The 20,000-nt window shown below is 39.7% G+C and overlaps 1 protein-coding gene across 2 annotated transcripts in view; it reads right to left on the bottom strand.

Annotated features, from left to right (window-relative positions):
* The window catches only part of igsf9a (immunoglobulin superfamily, member 9a), a 68,596-nt gene that overhangs the window by 43,114 nt on the left and 5,482 nt on the right, over positions 1 to 20,000 (bottom strand). For both annotated transcript variants that reach the window (XM_076886323.1, XM_004538420.4), the window contains exons 2-6: positions 13,859 to 13,953; positions 13,534 to 13,734; positions 5,525 to 5,671; positions 1,793 to 1,941; positions 872 to 983 (exon numbers count right to left, since the gene is read on the bottom strand). In XM_076886323.1, coding sequence (XP_076742438.1) covers positions 872 to 983; positions 1,793 to 1,941; positions 5,525 to 5,671; positions 13,534 to 13,734; positions 13,859 to 13,919 — 670 coding nt within the window. In that variant the 5' untranslated portion in view covers positions 13,920 to 13,953. The remainder of the gene's footprint in view (positions 1 to 871; positions 984 to 1,792; positions 1,942 to 5,524; positions 5,672 to 13,533; positions 13,735 to 13,858; positions 13,954 to 20,000) is intronic.

Here is a 20,000-nt window from a genome sequence, read left to right as displayed (position 1 = left end):
CTAAGATCCTGTGGGACTTCCAGATACAGACGGACAAAATGGTGGTGGCTAACCAACCGGACATAGTGGTGGTAGACAAACAGAAGAAGACGGCCGTAGTGATCGATGTAGCGGTTCCGAATGACAGCAATATCAGGAAGAAGGAACACGAGAAGCTGGAGAAATACCAAGGGCTCAGAGAAGAGCTCGAGAGGATGTGGAGGGTAAAGGTAACGGTGGTCCACGTGGTAATCGGAGCACTAGGTTCGGTGACTCCCAAGCTAGGCGAGTGGCTCCAGCAGATCCCGGGAACAACATCGGAGATCTCTGTCCAGAAGAGCGCAGTCCTGGGAACAGCTAAGATACTGCGCAGGACCCTCAAGCTCCCAGGCCTCTGGTAGAGGACCCGAGCTTGAAGGATAAACCGCCCGCAGGGCGTGCTGGGTGTTTTTATATATATATATATATATATATATATATACATATATATATATATATATATATATATACACACACACACATATACACACATATATACAAATATATTCATGACCACAGACAATAAACTTTTCACTAAGTTACGTCAACTTCTCTAAAATGAAGCCTTCACACTGAGCAAAACACAAAGCTTTATCACGATAAAGCAACATCGGCAAGTCCCAGATGATATCTTGTCTCACATCATGATATTGACTCTTATTTAGTCACTGCGTGGCTAAATACCAGTCAAGTTCAGTTTGAACTTCTTTTACTGCTCTGTTGCATGATGCAAGGGCAAGAAACAAATGTAAATTATGGTGGCTTCAAGCCAGTTGGGCGCACAGACATCACAGAAACTAAAGGAATTGGCAGGCAGAAAGACAGACAGACAGACTGTTAGGCAACAACTGACCTTTGATCTTCACTTTTGTCACGCAAGTCACGTTCCCCTCAGAGTTGGAGGCGTGGCAAGTGTACTGTCCTGCTGAATGTATACTCACTGCTCGCAGAGATAAAACTCCATCCTGATAAATATGACATAGTAAAAAAACGGAGAGGTGGCTGAATGCAGCAGGCAGGTAAACACACAGAAAGTACAATAGGTAGCAGCAATTGTAGCCTGTGCAAAAGCATTGGCATCCTACAGTATAATGTCAGTATTTAGTACTGTATGACATTTGCATCCAGCTGATAGTAGAATAGTAATATAGTAGAATCTTCACTTCCTACGTGCATACTTCACATGTATCCACACAATGGTTCCTGTGCCACAATATTTCAACAGGTAGGAGTAATAACAGATTTGGTGCTTGTGTCCAAAGCACCTTTGTTTTCCTTCCAAGGACTTTTCTAGAACCTATTCGTGTGCCACTTTGCATCAACACTACTGTGTCAACTTGGATGGATGGATGGATGGATGGGCATTTGAACTGAGGCTGATTTTAAAGTATCTTGGATACATTTGCTCAGTGTTACCCAAACTTTGTATGTATTGCAGTGCATGAACACTATACAGTTCAATGCACTTTTATTTATCACAACAACAATCAACTCAAGTCACTAGTAAGGTAAAGACCCTACAATAATATAGAGAAAATCCGAATAATCAGATGGCTCCCTTTTAAAAACTCCCTTTTAAAAAGGAAGAAACCTCCAGTAGAACCAGGCTCAGAAAGGTGCAGCCAACTGCTGAGGGTTGAAAAAAAAAAAGAGAGAGAGTACTACTATATATTATTTTCGAGGAAAATTTTGTTTATTTATTTCACCCCATGCATGTAACAACTATAGCGCTATACTTGTATTGCAGGTTTAAAACCCCTTAAAAAATGCATACCTCAGAAATATTTTTTTGAATGGCAATGCCGTCTTTAAACCAAGTGATGGCTGGAGTAGGGTTGCCATTAGTCATGCAGGAAAGAGAAATGTGACTTCCAACCAAAGCCTCGAGGACAGGAGGTGGGGGTTCAGTGAAGGCGGGTGGGGCTATGGATATAAAAACAGCTTTAAGAAGATGCTCATAAACCATCTAAATTTAAAAAACTTAAAAACAGATTCCGCCATTTATGGAAAAACAAATTCCGATTGAATACTTATTCACACCATCCATAAACAAATATACATGTTCATACATTCTGATGGTATAGTTTGTGTCCCCTGAGTGGGAAGTGTAACAAATTAATATAAAGATTTTCAACTTTTTCATATGATGAAATATTTCTTTACTGATGGAAATGGTCTCCATAGGGATAAAGGTGCCACTGATTGGTTTGATAAGTTTTGAAATGATGTGAATCACATGTCATGCTCCAACAACTGAACACCTGTGGGAAATTTTGGACCGATGTGTTAAACAGCAATCTCCAATATCACTATCAAAACACCAAATGTGGGGAAATTCATTTGGAAGAATGGCGTTTCATCCACCCAGTACATTTCAACAGACTTGGTGAGTCAATGGTAAGGAGCATTAAAGCTGTTCGAGCTGTTTAGCCTTCTGTAAAAAGCAAGAAAGCTCTGTCTTCAAAGCAGAAGTATTAAGGGAAAAAATACAAAAGAGGAAAAACTGGATTAGCAGACAATACATTTATATACAACATGACAGCAGTACAGCCTGCTTTGTTACAGCAGCAGCCTGAAAGACACATTATTATTTCACATACCTAACTGAAAATGTCAGTTTCAAATGCAGCCTTTTAAATGTGCCTTTAGAACATCTTGCTGATACTTTAAATCTCAGATCTTATCAAAGGACAATCAGGCCTTCCTTTTTTGTCTGCAAACACTTCAGAGTTAAAAAGCCACCATAACTTATATCCTTACTGTAGCTGTATATGAAGAATATTTAAGTTTTTTTTTACTTACTCTCTGAAAATAAACTTTAGTATATTATTGACTAATAAAACAGAAAAAGAAGCATGTTCTTTTATCTCGCCAATTCAAACCCATGACAGTCGCACAGATTATTATTGAAGGGGAGTGCAAACAATAGGTAAAGCCCATACTTGCAGGGCATGCCAGCAAAGTAACATCCAAGCCCTCAAGTACACAGTCATCATCTATTACTATTCTCACCCCTATCCTGATGCTCACACAGACCAGCTCGGTGAAACTGTTTCTGCCGCTTTGATCTGAGGCGCACTCCTACTTTGTTCTGTATGTTTGTGTGTGGAATCATAGCAAAGGTTTTCGAAAATATAGATAAACTTCAAAGGGCAAAAATAATGATGCATATTTCATATTACGATTTATTATTTACACCTATCAAGAAGTATGACGCTAACTCTAGTCAATGACTATTCTTTCCAAAATCCAGGTAAAAGAAGTCAGAAGTTATCCAAATTACCTGATCTGTTAAAAAAGTTTAGACACTATTAAAAAAAAAAAACTTCTTTTAACATCATGTTCGTTTTCTTTCAGTTTAAGAGGTGATTTTTTATGTAGTATATACAGCAGTTACCTGATGAGTGGAAGTTCATACGGTAGACTGTAAGCTAAAAGATCACATTTGAATAATATAAACTTCTTTATACTGTATTAATATATATTATATAGAATGTAGCCTAAAAAAATAAAGGAATTAAGTCATGTTTTCTATGTTTCTTCCTTTGGAAAACAATACAATTTAACAACTAAATAACTCATAATCTTTACTTTAAAAATCAAAACATATCAGCAAGTTTTGTAAATGGAAAACATGTTGATAATTAACATTTACATGATCTGCACACTTTAGCACTTTTTCTTGGTTGTTTTCATAACTGGTCAGAACTCTGGGATAGAATGACCTTTTTCTCTTTTCCTTGAGGATGGTCGTGTGGGTCCTGGGCTAAAAGTGGCAATAAAGGAAGCACTGAAGCACCTTTCCTTAGTATGTGGAGAACGCAAAAAAGCTCTTATCATGGTTGCCGCGCAGATAGTCCCAGCTTACTCGGCTTAGTTGGGAACCTTCCCAAGCAAATTTGACTATTCAACCACACCCCAGGTCTTGCTTTCCATTCTGACTGCACCGCCTTTCCTCCCGCCTTCTCCCATCACTGAATGTAATACTGCCACATCCCAAGCTACAGGAATGCAGAGTGAGCAGTCTGCATTAGTGCATTATAGTTTCATTTGTTGCTAGCATGAGGGGTTAGCTGTTGCCTGGTAATTGGTTTAAAATTGAATGTAGATAAAAAAGCTGTATGACACACATCTATCTGCATGCTCATTTTTGGTTCCATTTCTAGTCATTTCCATTTTTATGCTTGAAGCACTCAAAATATTTTCAGTTTAAAACACGCATTTAGTCATGTGAAAAAGAAAGTCTACCCTCACTTGTGTGTAGACAAAATGCCACAATGTTCCCAGGAGTGACTATTCTAGCTAATTAACCCAAAGGTCAGATCGTGTATTGCTCAGAGAAATTACAAAATACCCAAGAGGTTAAACTCAGACTATACAGGCCTAAATTAGATTAGTATTTTTATTTTAGCATTGTTAGTACATAATATTGCTTCATTTAGTAATTTTTTTTTCTATACTCAAGCATTTCTTTTTACTTCACTTGCCTAAAAAGAGTTTTTCTTACCAATTTATCTTTTTTAATTTCCTCTAATAACTGTGGTGTGGTCAATGTTGCTAGCAGCACTTCAGGACTGACTACTTTGTTTTACGTTTTATCAGCGTGGTTATTTGCTAACATCACAACTGAGCCTATAATAGAGGCATATAGCTCATGTTACATTTTGTTTCTTGATTTGTATAATATATAAATAAATGCATGTGAATGATTTAAAAAGGGGTCTTAAAAGTAAAGCCATAAAGAAAATGTGCCTAAAAACTGCATTCCTTGAAATCTCAGAAAGGGGCAACTCCACTGGCTGCAAACATAAGACAGGATAAAACAAATTTAAAGACATGTTCTTTTATTTAATAGAACATGGTAATTTTGTGAATTAAGAACCTATTTAAAGTAAAATAAATGACAAAAAGGGCAGGATTTAGACCAGGATTATTAAGTCAAATATATGCATCAGCAGTGTCCTTTTGTCTTTTTAGTCAAATCAAACCCTCACTAAACAAGGAGGAACGAAAAAGACTACTGTTGAAGAAGCAGACATAAAACAACAAATGGATGGCTGAGTGGCTGACGTTATGTCCATCTTTTATATACAGTATATGTGGTAAATACACCATTGAGCTGCTAAAGAATCTAAAGTTGTTGGTATAACATGACCAAAATATAACTTCTAAGCTGGATGTGTGCTTCTGTTGTAATGATAGCAATAAATCAATCTCATCAAATAAATTGCAAACAAGACATAAGAGCAACATTTCAGCTAGTAACAAAATAGTACCAAGGCCTCAGGCAGGCTTTCCTGTGCTGTAGTAAAAGTTAGCGTTTCTCATTTTCAGTGGTTTGAGTGACAAACTGGTCCAGGGGGCTGAGATGGAAATTACTGTTCGAATCTGGTTCAATCCTGTCGTTTATTTACATTTTGATCTCTGGCTTACTGTAAAAAAGCCAACTAAATTCTTCTTTGAGAGCAGCCATGATGACACACACAAGCTGTTCCATTAACCTCACCAGTAACAGAAAGTACAGTCCAGGTGCCATTTTGCAGCTCATCTGTTGGCTTATCCAGTGAGAGGATTCGACACTCATACAAGCCCTGGTCAGCGAGCAGCAGGCCCTCCAGCCTGAGGGTGGTGATTCGTACCAGAGATACTCGCCCTGCGGAAACAGAGTGCAGGGAAAAAAGTGAGAAGGTAGGTGCATGGAACGTGACAGAGGAATAGCGCAGACAATTGTGACTTCACTTGTCAGGTCTCAGGTGTGTGCATCTGTTGGTCTGTGATGCTTTGTCACACAGGAAATGAATAGTGTCCTCAAATGGTGCCTTAAAATGACCACACAGCAACATATGCACAAGCAAACACGCAAACTGCAGCACACATGCACGCACAAACTTAGAAATCTGATCTCCCTGTTGCCAGGTGACGGCTCCCTGGAGCCAGTGTAGCTTGCAACATCAAGCCTTTATCTTTTCCAGTCTGCAGCCCACATCTTTCCATGTCCATCTAGTTTTTCACACTTTAACAGACACGCAATTGTCCGGTGACCCAATAGCATGGGAAAGCATGGCCGAAGAGAAACTGTCAATGAACGCACTGTGTTAGAACACACAGCCTCTCACTGCACCATCTCAAAATGAAGACATGTAAACAGAAAGCAGACTGCCCCGTGGAAGCCTGAGACCCACTGGGATCCCTGTGCTATGATGGTAATTATTAACAGAGGCTCTGATTTCTGTTTACTATGACAGGGAGGGAAAGCCCTGACAGTCAAAAAGAACCAGGAAGTTGGAGTTAGGTATGCTGACACTGATAACACAGTGTATTTACTTTTCCAAGCCGCCAAAGGGGACAAAATCCACAGGGGAAAAGTGAGGTGGGGGTTAAGGTAGAGTAAAGTACACATGAGCATACACTCAGGGGATTAACACTTTTTAAAATCCCACCCTTTGACCTCTGGCACCTTTTCTACTGCTTGCCTGTTTACTAGATCAGTTTGATATGGGTCACTATTGCACCTTAAGAGGAAGGGTTGTAGTGCTGCAGGGATGTTGAGGAAACATAACTGGGAGTGATGAGATAAAAGTGAAGAGAGGGGTGGAGGGGAAACAAGAGCATGGCCTACTGCCATCACTGCTGCTGTTTGAAAAATGCGTGATAGCAAAGGATTTGAATGCAAGGTAAATTAAGTGTGAGGCCACAGAAACAATACAACACAGAGGCAGAGACAGAGGAAATTTAGACTTTAGACAGTGTGCACGACTCAGACTGTCAGACATAGATTATTTGTGCTGAGAGGCACTGTCTGAAAATGTGTGCATGCATGAGAATCAAGTTTTAACGAAAGGTAAAGTGTGCCAACAAATCAGGAGTGTAGTAAAATGAAGGCAGTCTGGCTTTGCATTGTTGATGTAAATATAACAACAGCATTTCCATTTTTGTCCTTCAGCCAAACTCACTCCTGACCATCAAAAATAACACCAACTATTAAATATAGGGTGTTAATCAGTCAGAATAATTTATGATACTATATTGTTAAATAATAAGTGGCTATCTAATGGAATAATTTATACCCATAAACTGTTAAATACGAGGTGGGATCAAAAGGATCTGCTAATCGGCCTATAAAAAGCAGAAACCGTACCTGATTTAAATTTGGCCGCTATCTCATTGAAGGTTGTTTACTTGTAAAGTGCTGCAGTGCTCTCATCCCTGCTGGGATGCTGATGTTTGGGTAGAGAGCAAATATCAACTTCAGTGTCAAACTGGCATGTTGAGGATCATCCCTGGTGATGAGAGCTGGGTCTCCTATGACCCATAAAATAAACAGCAGTCTTTAGTGACTGGATTGTGTACTATGAAAATTGTGCAAATATAGAGATACACTGTAACATCCTTCAGTGTTTGAGGAACAAATCAGGTGCAAACAACCTGAACTGTATGAGGATCTGCTTCAACCACTGAAGATGATGGAATCTTGCAATCATTACCACCTGTGCTACTATCTCTCTGCAATCCTGCCCCCCTTCCATCTACGCAAAATCAAATAAGGAAAATCCAAACTGATGGTCGGCTGATTTCACACAGGAGAAGAGATCCACATATTGCAAATGCACACGTAAAACTGGTCAGAACAGGACCAGACAGGAGCCACACGTAGCAGCAGTGCTGGAAGTAACGCAGAGTTTCATAAGGAGGTAAAGAGGATATCATCCAAATTTAAAACAGATATTGCGTATCTGCTTTTAATGGAAAATTGTAGTCATATAGAATAATTGAGATTTTAACAGATTTTTCGTTTGTTTTGCCGATTCTGATGCTCAGACTATGCTGATGTCTATATTACAGGCAGTGAATTTTAAGTTCTCCTCTTTTTCTTGCATTCATATTCTACTTTCAAATGCAGCAGTCTCCAATAGTGTGTGGCTGCATAGCAGCAGATCTTTACAGGTACCTTAGAAAAACTGTTGAAAGCTTGCCCTAAAAAACTTGCTTTGAAACAGTGTTCACCGGGAAAAAAATGTGATGATGAACCTAAATTGGAAAAACAGACACCCAGCCTGCACCAACAAGACTCAATACTTTTCCTTGTCATGTTCACTGCTCCACACACTAAAAACATTATAAATTAGCCAAAGAGCAGCTTTGCAGGTCTGAGACTCATTCAGCTATCCTCCTTTCAGCTCAATTCAACATACTCCACACACAAAAACATGGCTGAATATAGTGAATATAGTGTCTCCAAGTGAAGCCGCCTAAAGGCATTATTCCTGAATACATTCTCAGGTGACAGGGAAACATGAAACCATTCAGTGCTGTGAAGAAATACAACTCTCTACAAATGAAGGAATTAAGTCTGAAATGAAAAGTCTACTAGAATACATTATTAAAAGTGATGGTCATCGTCTTTCTCAAGACAGTAACTCTATGAGGGGGAAAGGAGCCTCTTTTCCTTCAGTAGAGATAATTAAAAGGCATCGTTTTATTTCAGATGGACTAAGACGAAGTAAGATCTTTTACAAAAATCACATCAGCTCAAGACCATTTTTTTTTTTACATTGAACCTTAAAGAGTTTATGCCTCATCATTATTGTATTTTAGCCACAGTACCACGTAATTTTTATACATTTTATGTTTTAAAAAAAAAGGAAAATCAGGGCAGGGATCACAGTACCAAAATGCTTTAAAATTCCAAACAAAAACACCTACTCTTATGAAAAGACCACAGGTTTGAGGTCCTTAATAGAGCTCAATAAAAAACAGGCACTTTACTGACAAAAGGGACATTTGGAGGACTGCGGAGTGTGCTTTTTATTTTTACCAGTTTTATTCAGAGTGAAGGATGCACCAGAGATATTGATTTTCTTTCTTCCAAAATGGATATGTAACATTTTGGAGATGACGTTTTCAAATTCTAAAGAAAGGCTTCGGTTGGGTGGGACGTATCTCAGGGGGAAAGTGTCTTGTTTTCTGTGACAGGGGCTTGTATGAAAAATTATTTAAATTCAATACCATTTTGCGCAGCCCAGACATTTATGACCCTGAGAATGTGATACTCATGGGCAGCAAGCCCACATCATCTCTATAAGATGTCGTCAGCTCTTGGCAAGCTTCGCAGAGGCACTCTGGTTTCGGTTAGAGAAAAGAAAACGATAAGGTTTCACTCCTCGTTTTTGTTTTTTTGTTTTTTTTGTGTGTGTTAAGCTCTTCTGTGTCATGGTTTTAAATTTGGTATTGAAGGTCTCTGTCCCTGTCAGACGCTGAGGTCTACTCACTGCTGTAACGAACATGAGTAATCCCAGTGAAGGCTCTAATGTTTTTCCATGTGAAAAAGGAAGTATTAGCCATTTCAGCTGTGCGTAATGTGTTGCTCCTGCACACAGGCTGATTATGATGGGATTTGAATAGGAAGAGCTTGCGAACAGTGCATTTATACAGCTGTATTTACTTTTTTATAGTCAGCAGCTGTATGGGTGTTGAGGGACTTTCTGTCCTTTCCACAGAGAAGATGCTAATCCTTTGATCTTTACAGCTCTATTACACAGATTTATTTAAGCCCTTTTTAGCCCTTAACCCTCTCAGGGGAGCAATCAGATGAAAATCTAAAGTAACTCACACTTTGCAAAGCTACAAACACGGCCAAAAGACAAGGAATGTTGATGGGAGAGGTGGACTACATGTAGAGAAGTTTAATCAGTTTAAGGTGATGAAAAGGGAGGAATGATGGAACGAAAAAAAATGAGCCTCAGCAGAGTGAATCACTTGGATAACTTCCATTAGAATCACAACAGCTAAACAACAGTTGGAGACTGAGTCCTGAAGCCAAACTATTGAGACACCCGAGAACATTCATGGCCCGAGGGGGTGAAATACACACCAGTCGTTCCATCTCTAAAGCGTTGGTTTCCCATGCTGCACCTGTTACTCCCACACCGGCTGGTACCTGTGAGAAAGCTTTGCCTCAGATGGGACAAAGCATCTTTTTCAAACCTGTATAAAACTGCAGCTTTTTGTTTGTCGCCTGAGAGGCATGTGATTAGCAAACCCGTCTATTAAAGCTGCTGCTTTTCCTTGAAGAGAGTTTTGTAGTTGAGTCGAGTTGAGTACAAATAGTGTAATTTATGGGTTGAAGGGCAGGCATATTTTTATTGGGCTTTTTACTAGAAGCCTTCGTCTGAAAACTAACATGCAGTGTAATGAGCTGCACGTTGACGGATTGTCTTGAGAGTAAGTGACAAAAGGCTACTGCTTTTTATGAGCCGGGGCTGGAATTAAAGTCTGCCCCACTCCCACTTACGATAATTCATCAGCTAACGTTTGCCCCGACTTTATTACTATGTAAATGTCTGTGTCATATTTCCTGCCTGGGTTGGGCAAGGGAGTGGCATCCAGCTCGCATGACAAAGGCCTTAACTCAGCTGAAAGTAGGTTCTGATCCTTTGACAAAGAAACACGTAATGCCGGTGTTTGCAGCTCATTACCGTATCCTAGAGCAATCAATGGACATGACACCAAAGAGATTGGTACACTGTACACGGAAAGTGACTTCAAAAATGAAGCTGGAATTATTCTATATTAAAAAATGAATAGTCCGACACCAACAATGAATTGATGTAACTGCCTGTTACTGTTTATTCATCCAAAAACTGGTTTATCTCATTCCTCTGGGTGATAGAGTTTCATCGTCCGACCGTGTATTTGCATTGCACTGGGTGGCCTTTTGTTCTGATCACAAGCCCTGCATTTTATTTTGAGTAAATTCTTAATGCATTACAGCATCCCTGGTGCTGTAAGTGCAAACACAGCACACAATGTGTAATCTACAGGTGAAAATAGTCCTCAACAAATCACCATTTACCCCTGGCAAGGTACTACAGTGTCCAGCAACTTTTCTAAAAGTATTGATTTAGTGAGTTCGGCAACAAATTGTTGTTTTTAATCTTTTATGGGATTTGTAGGCAATAATCATTTAGGAATCAGCAATTACCTGTATCCAATAGCATTGTTGTGTTTGTGACTAACAGACAGCCCCGTTTTAATCCATTGATTTCTTTAACTGCCCTGAGCTCAAGCAAGAAATCTAAACTGACAGACTGACATAAATGAAAAGTCCTTAGGGAGCAGGAATTGTAGATGCATTTTAACATCTATAATTTTGTGACAACCAGGCTGGACTACTGTAATTCATTATTATCAGGATGTCCTAAAACCCCCCGGAAAAGCCTTCAGCTAATCCAAAATGCTGCAGCAAGAGTACTGACAGGGACTAGAAAGAGAGAACATATTTCTCCTGTTTTGGCTTCCCTTCATTGGCTTCCTGTTAAATCCAGAATTGAATTCAAAATCCTGCTCCTTACACACAAGGTCTTAAATAATCAGGCCCCATCTTATCTTAATGACCTTGTAGTACCATATCACCCTATTAGAGCACTTCGCTCTCGCTCTGCAGGTCTACTTGTTGTTCCTAGAGTATTTAAAAGTAGAATGGGAGGGAGAGCCTTCAGTTTTCAGGCCCCTCTTCTGTGGAACCAGCTTCCAGTTTGGATTCGGGAGACAGACACTATCTCTACTTTCATTAGGCTTAAAACTTTCCTTTTTGCTAAAGCATATAGTTAGGGCTGGACCAGGTGACCCTGAATCCTCCCTTAGTTATGCTGCAATAGACATAGGCTGCTGGGGGATTCCCATGATGCATTGAGTTTTTCCTTTTCAGTCACCTTTCTCATTCACTATGTATTAACAGACCTCTCTGCATTGAATCATATCTGTTATTAACCTCTGTCTCTCTTCCACAGCATGTCTTTTATCCTGTCTTCTTTCTCTCACCCCAACCGGTCGCAGCAGATGGCCGCCCCTCCCTGAGCCTGGTTCTGCTGGAGGTTTCTTCCTGTTAAAAGGGAGTTTTTCCTTCCCACTGTCGCCAAAGTGCTTGCTCATAGGGGGTCATATGATTGTTGGGTTTTTCTCTGTATCTATTATTGTACAATGTACTGTACAATATAAAGCACCTTGAGGCGACTGTTGTTGTGATTTGACGCTATATAAATAAAATTGAATTAAATTGAATTGAAATTGAATTGAATATCACATATTGAAAATGACACAAAAAGAAACTTAAAATGATCGGTAATTAAGTTTTAGTGATAGTGATCTATATTTTCGCATACTTCATTTAGTTCTGATTCCACTTCTTCTTTTAGTTCCTCGCATGCACCTTTAAAGTCAGTGCAATATTTGAAACTGCACCGGATCAAAGCAGTCTACATTTTTTGTTCCTCATCTTTAATACACATTCCTCAGAAAAAAAATCTGATATATCTGGTGGCTTTGGAAGCTCTGCCAGAATTTTAAAATGATTCGTGTCGGTATGAACAGTTTTTAGTCACATCGAATGAGTTTATAGAGACTGATGCAACAGTGGGTAAGAAGGGTTTTGAAGAATATTGCAGAAGAGGATTGCTATAGCAGTAATTATACAAATGAAATGTTGATTGCTGCTATCTACCCCCTATCGGTATTCTCATCACTGAAAATAAATGACAAGGTAACAACTCAGTGTTAGTTAGCTGTCTGCTTTGTGCTACCAGCTGAACTGTTTAAATTAATTTTACTCTTTGAAGTGGGATCATCATGCCTCCTTTGGCATTTTTCTTTCTATGACGACATTGTTCTCAAGCAGAAATTCAAAAACACCGAAGAGGTCCATAGGTTGAACTTTTCTTCAGGCAGCACAGCAGAAAAGAAAAACAATGCCCCTGACAAAAGAAAGATCTGACTAACCCAGACATGCCTTCTTTTTCTCCACATTTGTTCCATTGTTTGCAACTTTAAAGGATAACAGGAGCCACACAAAGGTATCCTTGGACTATAGAGGCTCTTTCCCCCTGTAGACTCTTTGTTCTCTGTGCTGTGTGCAGAGTGCGCACAATAGGCGATGATGCAATGTTTCACCTCCTTTAACAGTAGCTCCAAATATAACATTGGTCTGAAAAGGACATCAAGGTGTGGTACTGAGTGTATTCTGAGAACCTGATATTGGTTACATTCTTTCAGTTAAAAGAAACTTGGACCAAACCATGTCATATTCAGCCATCATTCTAATATTTTCAACTTAAATTCACTGAGTGTCTTTTGTACTGACAATGGCAACAAATAAGAATCCTTCACTGTTTTAAGTTCCTTACTAAAGCATATTCACATACAGAAACAACTATAACACCTGTAAAAAAAAAAAATAAGAGCAGTACCAACATGCAGGGGATCATCAAATTTAGTAGCCATCATTAACAGGAGAAACAAACTTTCTCTACGTGATTCACTTACAGTCTGTCCAATAGCTTCTTAAGCTAATTCAGCTAAGCTAATATTCTTACAATACAATATCTAGAGTAAATCCTAAAATAAAAATACAATAATTATACTTTACATCAGTAGCATGTATGTACAGTATGAAGATAAGCTACTTGAGACAATGGCATCAACTACAGCAAACAGTGTATGCATGTAGTAACAGATGCTTACCCTCATACTGTGGATGTACCCGAGGTGCATAAGATCCAAATTTAATCAGAACAGGAATGTCAAATCCCTGTCGAATCCATTCAACCACGTGCTGGGATGCAGAGGACACAACTGCTGGGTCTGATGACGGAAGTCTGCACTCGAGCTCCACGGAGCTTCCAGCCTTTGCCTGCACCTCAGAGGTCAAACCTTCAGTGGTTACTGTTGGGTTTGTTGTAAGCAAAATCAGAGAATATGCTTCAGTTAGTTCACAAAGCAAAGGATAACAGTGAGCAAATGGAGAAAGTACACTGGAATGCAAAATGATATTTGAAAAAAAACTTACGAAATTGGCAAATAACCACCGCCACAGTGAAAGTCTGCAAATAAGATCTTGCCGACCCCATATCTGTCACTCATACAACCTGCAGCATGTTCAATCTGTAGGCAAAAGAGACACAATTGTCACAATCACATTACTTGCTTGGCTGCACACAAGAAGACAGCCATCTGTGACAGATTTCCAAACTAAAAAGTCTACACCAGAGCTGCCACTTCTGTCATAATTTTACAGACACGAGGAAAGGAGCATTCAGATTTTTATACAGCTTTCCAATAACTGGAATTCATCCCATATCATTACACAAATGGGCAGAGCGGCCTCTGCAGCCAGAAAGCTCCCCGGCCTTATATCGTTTTCTGAAAGTAAATGTCATAAATGTCAAATAAATCTTTTGCAAGTCACGTGCAAAGTGACATCTAAGTGTTTTATTTAGAGCACATCAATGAAGACATTTGGCTGAAGCAGCCAGGAGACTCAGCACTCAAGGACAGAGATGAGCTGAGCTGATGGAGCGCAGGCTACAGTTAAGCATTACGGAGTGCAACTTAATGCCAAAAGGCAGCAGCTGATTCAATCCAGTCAAAGTAATCCCTGCTCAGATGTGATCAAATATGTACACAGGAGTGAGGAAATCAAGATGATGGGTCATTTTCAGGTCAGTTCAGTTTCATGGAAGCTGCTCAATGAAAACTCTGCCTAAATTATTCAACATCACATTACTGACTAGGGCATTGGAACTGTCCCAATTCAGATCTAAGATTCAGGTTAAAATGTCCAATCAATTGGAATTGCTTTCTGCCAAGCTTTTCAATTCCTTTGATTTCCTTAGTTGCAGATTGCAAAACAATGCCATCAACTGATGAAAGACAAAGCTCTGAACTCCTGTGTCATGTCCGGGCCTTTTCTCTGCTCTGCTTCTACACACAGGGTCGCCAACTGACCTCGTTTCCCTTCCATGTACTCTCTTGTGTTGCTTTTGCAGTATACTTCAGGTGACTATCCATCACCTTGTGAAGCTCCATCTAATCATTTTTGCAGTTCTGCAGCATTTCGCTGAATCTGAGCAGAGAGTACAGCCCTGTACATTTCAGAATTCATCCTTATACTTCATCCATAAACACCAGTGACCCGAGTCCATTGGCAGTCATCCATTCCCATGCCATTGAGAAATGATGTGGCATGCTTCAGATTGTGAGCTGTTCCTTTCCTTCTTCATACTTTTTCCTCTTACTATAATCATCTGTTAGTGATAGAATGTATTAGGAAGAATGTCCTTCCTGTTTTTAAGTATAACCAGTAGTTTGGACACCTACAATCTTTAGAGAGTTCTTGACTTGGCTGAATGTTGTGAAAGGGCTTTCCCTAACCAAAGAAAGAATTCTGCTATCATCAACTTGACTTATCTTCTCTGGTCTGGCCTTTTGGTGTTGCTGAGCCGGCCAGTGAAGTTTTCATTTTTAAGAACATACACAGTACCAGAACGTTGAGTTGGCCACCTTTAAAGTTGTTGCTTTTTCTTCGATAGATCTATTTTGGTTTTCAGCCTGATGATGACCTCCTTTGCTTGCATCAAAATCTCTTTGGATCATATAATGAGTGTTTCAGTGAAACAAAACAAAAAGTTCAACACTTTGGAATGAACTTCAGATATTTATCTGCTTTATTTATTATTATTATGCTTTTGTTAAACCCCTTGAACTAAAACTGAAACTTTGCATTTCAATCACATCTCAATTGTTTGATTGTGGTTCGACTGTTGTGGTGTACAGAGGGAAAACTACAAAGATGAATCAAAGTATCTAATTATAACACCAGTAAATGGCTAAATTTAAACTCTTATTTAACATCCGAGCAAGGGACAAAAGTGATAAACGTGAAAAAAAAAAATAATGTCCTTTCTCTCATAATGTCACAGGTGATTTATGAAAAAGCATAAAATGGAAATCCAAATATACTTTAAACCTGTTCTTTTTTGAAATTCTTGACTAAACGAGAGTCAAAAACTCACAGGATTTCAAATTTATTACCATTTCGTTGACAGTTTTCAGACTGTATTTCTTCTTGCCGATATACAGTACTGACCCAAATACCCCCTGTGATGGAAATCTGTTTTTCACATTTCAAAAGTTTTAAAAATTGTAGGTATCAACAATAAATGATCAGTATAGAATCACATCACCTGAATATTATCAAATATATATGGAAACTTTGTTGTTTCTAATGTATAATGACTATGTAGTTTGTACAAACTGGGTGTAAGCACAGTGTTGACTTTAAAAGGTAACAGATTCATGAAGATGATTTCATCTTGAGTGATCTCTGTACTTCCTGATAATTAGCAATGTTATTATCCTTGACCCAGTAGCAGGAGCAGCAAAGGCCTTATCAGCTCTCTATAACCATAAGGCTTTTATTGGATTGTTCATTTCACGACCAGGACAAAGTCTGAACTCAAGACAAATAATTACACAGGCTGTCAATAGCTGCTGCGCTTGTTCCAACATATTCACATACTTCAGCAACAGAACAACACACACAGATTTTCCACAAAATCAAAGTGAAAGTCAGGCAAAAAAATAAAAAATTTGATCGCAAAGTGTTTGACAGTGAACACTCCCCTGCTCCTGCCCTTCATCCAGATGGCTTCATGCAAAGCAACACAACAGAGTCTATCCTGAACTTATTATGCTGGATTTAGGCCTTGCATGTTTGCTGAGACTGAGTATGACAAGCCAAGGTAAAGCTTCAACATTATGAATCTGTTGCTTCTCTCCCTCACACAGTGTGAGAACATGCACACACATACAAATGAAGACTCCCTGTTGCCATGACTCAGCTTCCCCATTTGGCTCTTAATGAACAGATGCTCAGCATCATCTACTTATTATTTATCACCCTTATTTGCCTCTTGTTAACTAATAAGAATGGAGATGATAAGGATTCAACACAGAGTACAGATAGTCATCAAGTCACTGATTAAAGAATTATAACCAGACCTCTGCCCCGCATCTGGCAAATACGTGCAAGCTTCAGCTGAATAAAAATGTTTATAGTTTTACTGCTTGACAAGGTAAGGCTTATTTATGTGAATGGTGAAATAGCAAGGCAATAAAGTGGATCCACATGAGTTAAAAGAAAGATTATTTTTGAAAGAGAGGGAAAAGAAAGGGAGGCTACAGCAAGAAGAGGGGGGGGCAAAAAATCAACTGCAGGACATTTTCCATCATTAAATTTGAACCAAAAATTCAGAGAGATGCCAAACAAAGCGGCCCGCACAGGTGAAGCTCTCAGCCATGGTAACACAGATGGTCTCTAGACATTTCCCACAGACGTATTATCCCTTCCTCTGACACTGAAAGGATGCACATAAACACAAGCACGGTGACAGCACAGCACTCTGGAAAATGTATAAAGCTATACTAAATGAGCCAGTAGCTCACAAAAGAAAGCGCCCTGTCTCGCATAGATTTATCAGCTGGCAGAAATAGAAAAGTCAGTGACAGGCATGCTGCTGCTGAAATTCTGCGTTGTTGCCATTTTAATCTACATAAGGAAAGAAATGGGGAGCAGCTGATTAATCATCACAGAGGGCACAGTCACAGATTTATCAGCAGCCAGCTCTCCTTTTACCTACCACAATTAAAACTTAAAGATAAAGGAGCTCCTCTTGCATAAATGTTTTCATTCTGTTTCTCATCCATGCATTTTGCTGTGGTCCCTGCTTGTTTGGGCCTATTTTCAAAATATGTCTGTTACAATAGCACTGGTATCGATTTGGAAAACAACAGGTGCTGCATCCGTTAGAGAATATGAAACCAAGGGTATTTGTTTTGTGGGTTAGAACTGTTCAAGGCTGTTTGTATCTGCCAGCAAGCTACAGTAAATTGGACATTAGCCTCTGACCAGAGTGCAAGTAGAAAGGGGAAAGAAGTCAAATTGCTCATTTGCTGTGACCTAAAGAGGTAAACAACAGCGTTTAACAGAAAATGGTGCTTCAGCTTTGGACAAACAAAATCATTAATCCAAAGGCATGACTATAAATATTAAATTCCTATAGCGCTGCAGAACTCAAACTTCAGGCATGGTCCCGAATCACACTAAAAGGCCTCCATAGGGGTTGGATTTGGATTTAAACAGATTATAGTGCAACTGTGAGGGAAACACAGTGAAGACAGTAATCCAAAGCAAAGCTTGCGCTGTGAATCACATGTGATACACGTCCATCAACACTTTAAAGCTCAGGGCACCGAACAGCCTCCAACTGAGATGAATACAACACATACTTTAACATCAGGTATTCATCACATATTTGAAGAGTTTTCAAAGTGTGCTCACACAGCGTGACACGCAGAGAATTTCCAAGGTTGCTGTTATGGTAGAGTGTATGTGGATTTAAATCTGACCAAGCCCAAGAATGTGTAGTCATCGTAATACTAACAGTTAGGTACATCGGTTCATTAATTAATAATAGCATGATGGCATAGTCTCACAATGGCAAAGCTATCATACACATACATACATACATACATACATATATACGATACTGGTATTGATATTGAACCGGTCGATACAGTGCTTTCAGTTCGGTACGCATATGTATCGAACAATACAAAATTTTTAATTTATTTTATCAACTTTTCTTCTGACGATGCCGTCTGTGTTGAGAGCTCAGTGGATCTGCGTTCGACTACTCCGCCTAGACTGCACTGTCTAGCGCAGATTCACTGAGCGCAGCACAAGCTAGCAAGACAGAAGCTAAGCTCGTTGCAACATGGCAAATTGAACCTCCCCCACCCTCATTCAGATCTGGCCTTTGGAACTATTTTGGTCTTTATGTGAAGTATGACCCTGAAGGTAGGCGCGTCATGGACAAAAGTAAAACAGTATCTCGGATGTGCCAAGCAATGCTCAATTACATGGGTGGGAATTACTGTGTTAGCGCAGTTAGCTCGTTAAGGTGTTGGCCGTCCAGCCCCATGCACTGGGAGATCCACGGTAGCTCGTTAACGGAGATTTGCCGTGTTGTGGCCTTAACGTCATTTCAGATTAACGCTGACAGCACTAGTGGGAACACAACGAATATGACTGCACATTTACTCTGACATCATCCTAGTGCAAAGACAAGTGGAAGCAGACAAAAACAACAAGCATGCATGCTACAAACTTTACCCGAGTCATTTAAACAGCTGTTAGCACATGATTCTCCTTATATATGTTTAATATGCTGCTGAGAATATAGCCCAGAAGAAGCGTATAGTATAGCTTTTATTTTGGAAAGAGCCATTTCTCTGTAATAAACTCTCTTTTCCAAAGATGAGTGATTCCTCGATCAGATAGATTTATTTATTTTTTATTACTTCAGCATTTGTTGTTTAAATTTAAAAACTGCACTTTTGAGTTAAAATATTTATTTGTGATTTTAATAAATGACAAATTAAAAAAGCATGAACATTTTTTTTGTATCGAAAAAAATATCGAACCGTGACACCAAAGTATCGAACCAAATGGAACCGTGAATTTTGTGTATCGTTGCACCCCGAGTGAGTGAGTGAGTGAGTGAGTGAGTGAGTGAGTGAGTGAGTGAGTGAGTGAGTGAGTGAGTGAGTGAGTGAGTGAGTGAGTGAGTGAGTGAGTGAGTGAGTGAGTGAGTGAGTGAGTGAGTGAGTGAGTGAGTGTAAGCAGCTGGATGGCGTAGTGGTTAGACTACACACCTTTGGAACAGAGGATCGCAAGTTCGATTCCTGCCTGGGGCGTCTGTATCCAGTAAGGGTCCTAAGGCTAGACCCCCTATGCTAAGCAAGCCTACCGCAGACATGAGCGAGACAGATAAATATGAAGGCATGCCGGCTCGGACGTCGCCCGCATCAACAAGGTCCGCGTCAGGTGTTGAGGAACCAGGGCACCCTGACGAAAAGTGGGCTACTGGAACAAGAAGGCATCGGTGGGCAAGAGACGAAAACAGGGCGTTGTTGGAATGCTACTACGCAAGTAACCCCGGCGGAAGGGGCTACATGAATAGGATGAGGGACCTATGGATTCTTCGATACCCAACATCCACAATGACGGCGAAACAACTAGTAGCTCAGTGTTCCAACATTCGAAAGAAGGGACTGCTCTCACAGCTAGAGATTGACGAGGTACAACA

The sequence above is a fragment of the Maylandia zebra genome, linkage group LG7, assembly GCF_041146795.1.
Source record: "Maylandia zebra isolate NMK-2024a linkage group LG7, Mzebra_GT3a, whole genome shotgun sequence".
Taxonomy (NCBI): domain Eukaryota; kingdom Metazoa; phylum Chordata; class Actinopteri; order Cichliformes; family Cichlidae; genus Maylandia; species Maylandia zebra.
Note: the sequence above shows the minus strand (reverse complement) of the source record. Positions and strands in the feature narration are given on the sequence as shown.